Raw genomic sequence first — 11,104 nt, 5'->3', positions numbered from 1 at the left:
AAATAAATAAAATCTTTAAAAAAAAAAAAAAAAGCTATTACATGCCCCTTAAGGAATAGCCTTCTAGACCTTTTCTATGTATGCGCAGACACATATATGTGTGTGTATGTGTGCGTTCGTAGTATCATTTGCTTTTTTTCAAACATGTAATCTTACTACGCGTTACTGCCCTAGCAATTTGCTTTTTTCATCTCAAGATATATCCTGTAGAATTGCAGATCTACCACATTCCTTTTGACAACTGTATAGTGTTTCCAGAATGAATGGCCTGTAATTTATTTAATCATTCCTCTGCTGATGGTCATTCAGATATGTGTCACTCTTGCAAACAGTCCTACAGAAACACCCTTTCCGTTCTGCAGTAGAACTCAGGGAACCAAACCCAGTGGACACATGAACAAAATGGTTAGCTGAGGCAGAGCAGAGATGTTTCCAGAACCTGGAGAGCTGAGAGTGTGTGGTGGGAAAAACCTTGGAATGAGGAGATAGGTTCGAAGCCCAGGTCAGCCAACAGCTGAGTGAACCTGGGCTGGTTGATGCAGTTTGCTGAGCTTGAACGAAATGATGATACCAACCCTGCTTACATCACTGCCGTGGAGCAGCGAAAAAATAATGTAGGAAGTTTTGTAATCTGTAAATAACAAATATAGATGACAGTTCTTTTTTTTTCTTTTTAAGTAGGCTCCACGCCCAGCGTGGGGCTTGAACTCAAGACGTTTAGACCCTTAGATTAACAGTTGCATGCTCTACCAAGTGAGCCAGCCGGGCGCCCCCACTGATTACGGTTCTGGCACTTGAGGCCTGAAGACCCTAGCTCATTAGCACGTCGTAGGACACCTGGGGACCTTTAGTCTGAAACAGTGCTTTTATGTGGAGTAGAGTTCAAAAATTTGATTTTTTTTTTAATGCAAACATTTTATTTTGGAGTCATTTTAGGTTCATAGAGAAGTTACAAAAATAGTACAGAAAGTTCCCATCTGCCCTTCAGCCAGTTTTCCCTAATGTCAGTATCTTATATGACCATGGCATGTTGTGAAAACCAAGAAATTAACATTGGTATAATACTGATAACTAAACTATGTGTTCGCTGAGATTTCACCTGTGCAAAACTTTGGTTTTGAGGAGAATTCTGATAGAACACTTCCGATTTATAAAAATTCCAAAATTAAGGCTGAGAAGGGTCCTGAAGGTCAGCTGGTTGAACCACCCATTCTGTGCTAGAATTCTCTCTCCAGTGCCCCATGAAGCATTTGACCAGTTTTGCTTTTCCTTCTCTGGAAGAGACCTCTCTCTCCCATTAGTTTCCGCCGGTGGTCCTCTTGCACAGGTTATCCATCAGCATATTTGAAGATAGCATTCGAGTTCTAGGCTCTCCCTAAGTTTCCTCTCTGGGCTTTCTTTTGCCAGCTTTCCTCACCTGATAGAATTTCCAGGCCATTCACTGTGTTGGCTGCTTACCACAAAATTGTCATACCCAGACACATCTCAGCAGCCTAAGTGCGGCACAGAGTAGGGCCGCACTGTTGCACAGAGTAGGGCCGCACTGAAAGACCATATTCATATTAATGGGGCCTAGAACAACAGCAAGCTTTAAATTTTTTAAGATTATAAAAGAACAGTTGACCAGTTGACCCTTGAACAGCAGGGCGACGAGGGGCACTGACCCCCACAGTCAAAAATCCACGTGTAACTTTTGACTCCCCCAAAACTTAACTACTAATAGCCTACTGTTGACCAAAGCCTTACCAATAACAATCAGTTAACACGTATTTTATATGATATATGTACTATCTACTGTATTCTTGCAATAAAGGAAGCTAGAGGAAAAGACAATGTTGTTAAGAAAATCATAAGAGAAAATATAGTTACAGTACTGTACTATACTTGTGGGGGGAAATCCACGTGGTAAGTGGACCCATGCAGTCCAAACCCATGTTGTTCAAGGGTCAACTGTATCATCTTAAGAGATTTGGAAGATAAAGGAAAGCATATAGAAGAAAATAAAAGCCATCTCAAATTCTACAACCTGGTTGTCACTCATGTTGCCATTTGAGGGTATATCCTTCCAGTGATCTCATTGTAAGTTTTTTATATAAGCTGCTGCCAGCCCATGGCATCCCCATTCTTTTTTTGTCAGTAGTTGAACAAGACTGAGGAATCTGTCAGATTCTCGTCTGGTTCAGTTTGGCCCATTTCTCCAGTCATTTGAAATCTCTCTGGTTACCAACTTATTAGCTGCCCTTCTTTTTTGGAGACTTGCACGAATTTGCCAAACTTTTCCTGGGCCTGCAGGAGCCCGCGTTTACCCAAAGGGCACGAAGCACTTGCACACCCAGCTTATGTGGAAGGCACCAAGCAAGCAGGTCACCAAAACAAAGATCTTGCGAAGAATCGAATATGCAGCGTATTAGAAAAGTCAAGTAAAGGGGCGCCTGGGTGGCACAGCGGTTGGGCGTCTGCCTTCGGCTCAGGGCGTGATCCCGGCATTCTGGGATCGAGCCCCACATCGGGCTCTTCTGCTGTGAGCCTGCTTCTTCCTCTCCCACTCCCCCTGCTTGTGTTCCCTCTCTCGCTGGCTGTCTCTATCTCTGTTGAATAAATAAATAAAATCTTTAAAAAAAAAAAAAAGAAAAAGAAAAGTCAAGTAAAAAAAAGCCAGAGTTATTACCATCAGGGAACAATGATATTGAACTTTCTTATACCTGTCTTGTGATGTCATATTTTTATTTTGAATTACAGGAAGACCGTAAATTTGGTCCTGGCATGGCTTGCCATAAGAGTATCAGTTAAGGTCAAATCCTAGTGGAAGGACCTGTGGTTAGACTTGTACCGCTTTATTCCTTGATGGTCAATTACCACTCGACCTAGTCCTTAGAGCCAGGCTGTATTACCCCGTTGGATATTATAAACAGTCTGTTTAAAAATATTTATTTATTTATCTGGAGAAGAGAGTGTGGGCATGAGCTGGGGGAGGGCAGAGAGGGAGAGAGAGAAGCAGACTCCCCACTGAGCAGTCCCTGGACCCTGGGACCATGACCTGAGCTGAAACCAAGAGTCAGAAGCTTAACTGACTGAGCCACCCAGGTGCCCCTATTATAAACAGCCTTATCCGTGTTCTGTGATAAGACACCATTTATTCCTACAGCACCTTCAGCTCTCCTTCAACTCCGATCCCCATCCTCACTCTCAGTTGATGACCTTGCATTCTATTTTCTTGAGCAAATTAGAGTTCTCAGAAAGAACTGCCAAGGCCCCCACTGCCCCCATCTCTCTGGCGCCTGCCTCTGTTTCCAAGTGCATGTCAGTAGCGCACACTCTCTGCTGTCTGTAGCCAGCCCTTCTCTCCAGGCACCGGATCCCATCCCTTCGAGGACGTGGTTGCGGTCACTGTCTTCCCTCAGCATCCCCAGCTGTTTCCTCTCATCCAAGTTATTCCTATCCTTCCTATCCGTACATAAACATGCTATCATTTCTCCCATCCTTGAAAAAACAAACAAAAGATCTTGAACTCCCTTCCCCCTCCAACTACAGCCCCATTTCTCTGCTCACATTTACAGAAAAAAAGAGTTTATCTGTATTCTGCCTCCAGTTCCTCTTCTTCCTTTTTTTCTTTTCCCCTTGAATCCAGTGTCACCCCAGGGTATTACACACAGCACGTCACCAGAGCCTCTCTTGCGTGGGTCTTTCGAGAGCCCCGCATAGCAAAACCCAGTAGTCCCTGTACTCCATCTCTTTGGATTCTGCTTCTCAGTTTCTTTTGCTCTTTCCTTTCTGGGCTCAGGCCTTTGGGCCTCTTTATCGGTACTTATTCCATTGGTGATGTCACCCATCCTCAAGGGCTTAACTATGCTGACTCTTTAAATCTCCAGTCCAGACCTCTTCCCAAAATTCCAGTCTTAATATCTGCACTTGGGTATCTAATAAGCAGTCGTGTCCAAAATTGAACTCTGATCTTCCCTTCCAAATCTGTTCCTCCTGTAGGCTTCCCAGCTCGGGTGACACCATGCCTTCCTTCTCTCCAGTTACTCAAGCCCAAAACCTTCATGTCATCCTTGACTCCACCCCATATCCTGTCAGTCTTAGCGTCGAATGCCTCCAGAATCCTACCGCTTTTTCACTGGGCTACATTGGGCTTCCTCACAACACGGCAGTCTCAGTGTTTCAAAAGTGTGTTCTTTGGAATTTCAGGCCCTACCCCAGACCCCCTGAATCATTTTAACAAGATCCCTAGGAGATTTTTATGCACAACAGAGGTCGAACAGCACTGCTTTGGAATATAAATCCAGTCTCTGCCCCAAAACCTCTAAAAGGTTCTCATTTCAGTTACTGAAAAAGCCAAAGCCCTTCCATGACCTGCAACACCCATAGTACACAGCCCCCTGGATTTCATCTCCTCTTGCCTCTCCCTTGCTCTGTTCAGTGACCTCTGGGCTGTGCCTTAAGCATGCCAAGCAGGCAGCAGCCTCAGTGCTTTTCACTATTGCTGTTCCCTCTGCCCAGATCTCTGCCGGCCTCCCTTTCTCACCTTCTAGGGGTCTTTACTCAAGCCACCTCCTCAGGGAGACTCCCTGACCACCCCTGTCCGCATGCCAACCCCCCACCCCACTCACTGCTCTTTTATCCTGCATAGCACTAATCAGCATCTAATACAGGATATCTTTCACTTATTTACTTATTTATTCCCCATCTCACCTTCCCAGAATGTAAACTGGATGAAGCAAAGGGTTTTTTTAATTACAGTAAAATTATACATAACATAAAATTTACAGTAGTTAAGGGTACACTTCAGTGGCACTAAGTACATTCGCACTGTTGTGCAACCATCACCACCATCCATCTCCAGAACTCTTTCATCTTTCCAAACGGAACTTTGTACGCATTAAACAAGAACTCCCAGCCCAGGGCGTCTGGCTGGCTCAGTCAGTAGAGCACGCAGCTCTTGATCTCGGGGTTTTAGGTTCAAGCCCCACATTGGGTGGAGAGATTACTTAAAAATAAAATCTTAAAAAATAAAAAAAAATAGTCACAGCTGCCCATCCCCTCTCTCCCCAGTCCCTGACAACCACCATTCTGCTTCCCCCCGTTCCTATGAATCTATTCTAGGAACCTCATATAAGTGGCATCCATTTTATAGCATATGTCAGAACTTTGTTACATTGTCCCGCCTTAAAAACAAAGGAAATTCTGGCACATGCTACAAAATGGATGAGCCTTTGTTCCCGAGGTGTGTGCTTCCTCCTTTTAGAAGTAGATTCCAGAGAGCCTTTGCTCCCAACAGAGACCAGTTTCATCAGAAGTAAAAATCTGATGCAGGGTCTGCCTCCTGCATTAATCCGTTGTCTTCACGAAGAGGTAAATTTCTTGTAGCCCCTTCATCACCAGATGGCTTTTTCTAAGTCCAAACCAACGTTAACTGCATCCAGGGAAGGCACTTCTGTTGAAGTGTGTTTCTTGTTTTTTTTTTTAAGATTTTATTTATTTATCTGAGAGCGAGAGAGCACGCGTGGGAGCGGGGGTGGGGGTGGAGCAGGGAGCCCAGCCGGGGACAGGACCCTGGGACCTGACCTGAGCCAAACATGCCCAACGGCCGGAGCCCCCCCCCGGGCGCCCCGAGTCCTATGTTTCTGAAGGTCTTCCTGCGTTGCCGGAATGTGCTCTTTACTTGTAGCGAGCCTGCCTCTGAGCGCATGAAGCGTTCGAGTCAGGGAGACGGCCCGTGAAGCAGCACGGCTTGCCCCTTTCACTGACGTCGCTGCCCGGCTTGCCCCTTTCACTGACGTCGCTGCCCGGCTTGCCCCTTTCACTGACGTCGCTGCCCGCTTACCAGTCGCCCCCGAGCAGTCCGCATTGAGGACACATTCTTTGTGGCCCAACAGCGTAGAGTTGATTGTGGCCGGCTGGTGCTCCTCCCACTTTTAGCCCTATTTTTTAAACCCTCGAACTTTCTGGAAAGCTTGTTGTGCTGCCCCGTGGTAATCTTTCATGATCTCTTCCTCTTGTTCCCTGTTGGAAAAAAGAAAAGGACACAGGAGGAAGGGCTAGTATAAATGCCTCGCTTGGGCTTTGGGGAGGGTAGTCCTGGATTCAGATCCTGGCTCCGTGCACTGTTCCTTCATGTGTGGTACGAGGCTTGTCACTTAACTCCCCCAGGGCCTCGGGGTCCACGTTAGCAAAGAAAAACCCCTACTTTGAAGCAATTGATGTAAGGATTAATGAGTGTGTGTATAAAGCACGCAGCTCGAAGCAGGGACTTCGTAAGTGGCAGCTGTTATAATCGGGAGCATCTGCAGAATTTCCCAGCTAGCAATCGTCCTCTGTCCTCCGGGAGTCATACGTACCTGTCCTCTGAACCCTCACTGAGGTTGAGCTCCATGGTCCCGGCCCTGGCTGACCTCGTCACTACCCCTTTCTCAGCATCTCTGACTGTGCCGCCAGCGCGTGGTGGGGGCAAAGTAAATTGCTGTCGACCGATTGAAATGAATCTTCTTAATCTGCGTCCTCAAGCTTCCATACATAAGCTGTCCTTCTCGTGCTCTGTGTATCTTACGTTTTGTGATGTTTAAGAAAGGCAGAGCTAAGAGCATCGGTGCAGAATTCCAGATCAGTGGTGGGAGCTGCAGCGCAGCCCCCGGAGGTCTGGGGGAGGAGAGCGTGCGCGGTGAGGGGCAGCAGTCTGAGGCAGGGATCAGAAGGGTGAAGTTCAGGGCTTCTCTTTGATGGAAGACACAGCGTGATCTCAGAAGTGACAGCCGTCCCTTTTGCTGTAGTCTCTTGGTGAGAAGCCAGCCCGTGGGTCCAACCCACACGCAGGGAGAGGGGCTTAGACAGGGTGTAAATGAATACCAGGCAGCAGGGGCCCTCCGGAGCCGGAGCCCCTCACCAGCCTCCCGCCGCACTCCTATTTTGTGATTCAAGAAACTAAAGCTCAGAGAGGTTTAGTAACTTCCTTAAGGTCACCCAGTAATATGCTGGGGCAAGGTTCAAACCCCGAGTCGCTTTCCCTTTTAACCACCAAGCACATGAACAGCGTCACTCTGTGTTTGCTTCCTGCTCTGTCACTCAGGCCTCACCCTTGTCCTGCAGAGTTGGGCTAATGTCGCCCCCAGTGGCAGCAGGAGAGCGGAGGAGGGAATCCAGAGAAGTAACCGTTTGGCCTGGCCTTGGGAGGGGAGGTGCTCCAGGCAGCCCACCCTTGCTTTCTCTGTTGCTGGACCAGGTTCATCAGCCCTCTTCTAGCTAGGCCTGTGTGAAAAGACCCCCCCAACACCACTGGCCCCTTTCAGCACTGCTCGCAGGCTCCCAGGCCCAGCGCTGGTGACTGCATCTCCCTTGCCCTGGATGGAAACCCGAAGGCAGCAGGCATCAGCCAGGAGTCAGGTCCCGCGCTGGCTCTTGTTCCTTTTACCCCGTAAACTGCCACCCTACCTCAGCTCCCAGCTCAGATCTCACCTCCGGGGGAGGCTGTGCCTTCTGGAAGACTAGATCAAGGCCCTCGGTCCCGTGCTCTCCTGCGCGCCCGAGATGTCCTTTGTCTCGTGTGCTGCAGTCATTCACTGTGACCCGCGGCATGGTGGAGGGTCCGTTCCATGGCTTACCATTATATCCCCAGTGCACCTAGCCCGGTACCTGGCGAAGGGTAGGCGGTGAATGAGTGCTGCTATTACTTATTGAATGAATACTGAACAACGCCTCCTGTGGGTGATGTCAGGGTCAGCCAGCCTGTTTTCCCCAGGATACCTCTGTCCTGCAGTAACCTTAACTCGGTGCCTTTTCAAATCCCTACCCTCAAATGCTAACTAAGGGCAGAGCTCAGGGACTCCCTGACTGCCTACGTAAATACTTTTAAAAGGGACTCCTGGAGACCACTAGCTTTGAGTGTTCCGTCCCTGGGTAGTGACTTCAGGGGTGGGGCTCACAGGCTGTAAAGGATGGATAGACCAGTAGCAGGAGGTATGAGATATTTTAGGGTTAGAAGAGGCCTTATCGCAGAACCTTTCAATTACAGGGCCTACTCTGGTGCTGTAGGAAGGGGTTTTAATAAGGGAGGAGCATTATTTCATTATTTAAAAATAATGTTGGGCGTCTGGCTGGCTCAGTTAGCAGAACATGTCACTCTCGATCTCGAGGTCATGAGTTCAAGGCCCAAGGTGGGCATGAAGCCTACTTAAAAAAAAATGCAATTGAAAGAAAAAAACTAAATAAAAATAATGTTTACGAAGAGTTTGTAAGAACATTAAGGAAATGCCTGTGTCAATATAATGTAAATATATATACACGTATATAGGATCATTTGATCTCATCTTTGTAAAAGCTAATAATAGCTTACCCTTATTGAGTTTCTTACTACCTGTCACAACGGCCCTATAAAGTAGATACTATTATCTCCATTTTGCAGATGAAGATGCTGACGCACAGAGGGGTTAGGTGATTTTCTGAAGGTAACGCAGCCAGTAAAGGACAGAGCTCCAATTCAAACCTCATCAGTTAGGCTCCAGGGCCCATACTCTTTTTTTTTTTTTTAAAGATTTTATTTATTTATTCGGCAGAGATAGAGACAGCCAGCAAGAGAGGGAACACGCAGGGGGAGTGGGAGAGGAATAAGCAGGCTCATAGCAGAGGAGCCTGATGAGGGGCCTCGATCCCATAACACCGGGATCACACCCTGAGCCGAAGGCAGACGCTTAACCGCTGTGCCACCCAGGCGCCCCAGGGCCCATACTCTTAACCACTATATTGGGCAAGGAGAAATCCATCAAAATGTTAATTGTCTTTGGATGGTAGTTTATTTTCTCTAACGTTCTGCAGATTTTTCTATACAGATTTCCTATAAGAGTTGAATGAAAAAGTTTTTCTTACGGAAGAGGTGGGGTGGTGAACTTTGAAGGACAAATGTATGCCTTAGGACAAAAAAACTCACCCCATTTCCTTTTTCACTTTTCTAAATGTTCTAGAAGAACTGATGACCACCCCAGTTCTGCAGACCACTGAAGCCCTGTCCCCAGAAGCCGAGGCAAGCACAGCACTCATTGCAGGTAACAAAGGCCCTGAGCTGCATCCAGAAGGCTTTGTGAATTCAAGGGCTGTCTCACTCCATAGACTGGGAAGCCAGTGTGGTGATCAAGGATTTTCCCGACGCAGGAAAGCACCACATACTGGAGACTAAATCCGTTACTGGGCTCCCTTTGGCATGTAGGTTATCGTCTACGCACACACGCAAGGCTATTAAAGACTTAGAGGCTTCACGCCAAAGACACTGCCAGTGAACGTGGGACGTGGCCACAAATAGATGTTAAGTGTGTACGAGTACGACACTCCGGTGTGCGGGTAGGGATGAGGGTCTGCGTGGTTTGTCAGGTGGGTGAGGACGAGGATGGGAGGGATCAGAGACATCCCTGCAGGAGGCTGTGGATTTAAAAACGCCTTCCTGTTGGGATAAGCTATTTCCTGTTTCCCTCCTTCCTGTTTCTATCAGAATCATCAGGCACTGGTTGAGAGGGGGTTGTTTTGTTAGAAATCAAAAGCCGCGTGTGCTTAGTTTAAGCACCAGGGTACTCCGGATACCGTGCACCGTGGAAGTGGACTTGGGGGGGAATATGGATCTTGGAAGTGGACGCCGGATAGCTAGAACACGAGTGTCCTTATAAAAAGTGAGGGAATCATTGATTTCGGGGGCCCCCATGATTTCCTGAGACAGCCTCAATCCTGAAACATCTCTGCATTTCCCCCTCTTCTTTCCAAGTTGTTATCACCGTGGTCTTCCTCACCCTGCTCTCAGTCGCGGTCCTGATCTTCTTTTACCTGTACAAGAACAAAGGCAGCTACGTCACCTACGAACCCGCAGAAGGCGAGCCCGGCGCCGTCCTCCAAATGGAGAGTGACTCAGCCAAGGGCAGGGACAAGGAGGAATATTTCATCTAACGAGTCCCGGGCCCCAAGGAGCTTTTCCAGGCTCCAGTGCTAACACACTATTTATTAGGTGAAAGTTTTGTCTGAAACCAGTGAGGAGCACTGATTGATATGGGCAAACCTGAGCTCCCTCTAGGACACAGGCCCAAATGCCAACATCACTGATGCCAGGGACACAGAGAAAGCTGTCGATGATGTCTTTAGCCAGGCCCTTGTGGCGTAGCTGGTTTTGGTGGCTGCCCAACAAGGCGGAGCGACACGAGGCCACGTGAGTACGTTCTCAGTCATCTCCACTTTTTTCAAGGTCGAAGGGAAGGAGAGTTAGGGTTGCTGGCTGCTCCTCTGTCCCCTTGCCTGGTCAACTAGTGACAGCCTGAGCAGGGATAAGTGTCTGGAGACGTTCTTCCCAGGTGCTGGATGCCATGGTAAAAGGCCACGCGGGGAGGGGCAGGAGACTATGGAGACCCCACCCCCTGATGAATGCGTTCTATCTCCTAATCTGAGCCCTTCCTGCCCATATTCCCCAACAACCTTATACTGATGTTATTTTTATCACAATTAAAAATGTTCATTGATCGGAAATCTAATTCTTACGTGCCAGAAATAGCTACCTTTATATTTTGACTAATCCATGCTTAAACTTTTTTGACATTTTCTTTTGCTGATTTAACTCGTTTGCCTACGGTCTCCCGAACAAAAAGCACCCTAGGGAAGTTTCAGAAGTTCCCACAACAGTCTCAGGAGTTTGAAACAAAGATGGTTGTGGGAAGCTTGTCCCAGGGGTGTCATTAGAAACATACCCTGGGAGATGAAATGGTTTACCTTCCATCCTGGCAAGGGCCAGAATTTCTCAGACTTGTTTTTTTTTTTTTTTTTTTTTTTAAGATTTATTTGAGAAACAGTACACTCGAGAGAAAGGATGAGTAAGTGGGGGAAGACCAGAGGGAGAGGGAGAAGCAGGCTCTCCACTGAGCAGGGAACCCAACTCGGGACTCCATCCCAGGACCCTGGGATCATGACCTGAGCTGAAGGCAGACGCTCTGCCGACTGAGCCACCCAGACATCCCTTCCCAGACCCATTCTTTGTATACACAGAGGGAACCAGAACAATCACCCTACCACTCTTCCCACCAGTGTCCTTTGAATCAAGCCCAGAGAAGCTTCTTGGATCTCAGTCCCCAGATGAGATGTGTTTAAA

The 11,104-nt window shown here is 47.6% G+C and overlaps 1 protein-coding gene across 1 annotated transcript in view; it reads left to right on the top strand.

Moving 5' to 3' along the window:
• The window catches only part of SMAGP (small cell adhesion glycoprotein), a 21,297-nt gene extending 10,804 nt beyond the window's left edge, over positions 1-10,493 (top strand). Inside the window, exons 5-6 of the mRNA XM_034644784.1 lie at positions 8,952-9,032; positions 9,740-10,493. Coding sequence (XP_034500675.1) covers positions 8,952-9,032; positions 9,740-9,918 — 260 coding nt within the window. The 3' untranslated portion in view covers positions 9,919-10,493. The remainder of the gene's footprint in view (positions 1-8,951; positions 9,033-9,739) is intronic.
• Positions 10,494-11,104: the final 611 nt, after the last annotated feature.

The sequence above is a fragment of the Ailuropoda melanoleuca genome, chromosome 16 (assembly GCF_002007445.2).
Source record: "Ailuropoda melanoleuca isolate Jingjing chromosome 16, ASM200744v2, whole genome shotgun sequence".
Taxonomy (NCBI): domain Eukaryota; kingdom Metazoa; phylum Chordata; class Mammalia; order Carnivora; family Ursidae; genus Ailuropoda; species Ailuropoda melanoleuca.
This window is presented reverse-complemented; position numbering and strand designations above follow the sequence as displayed.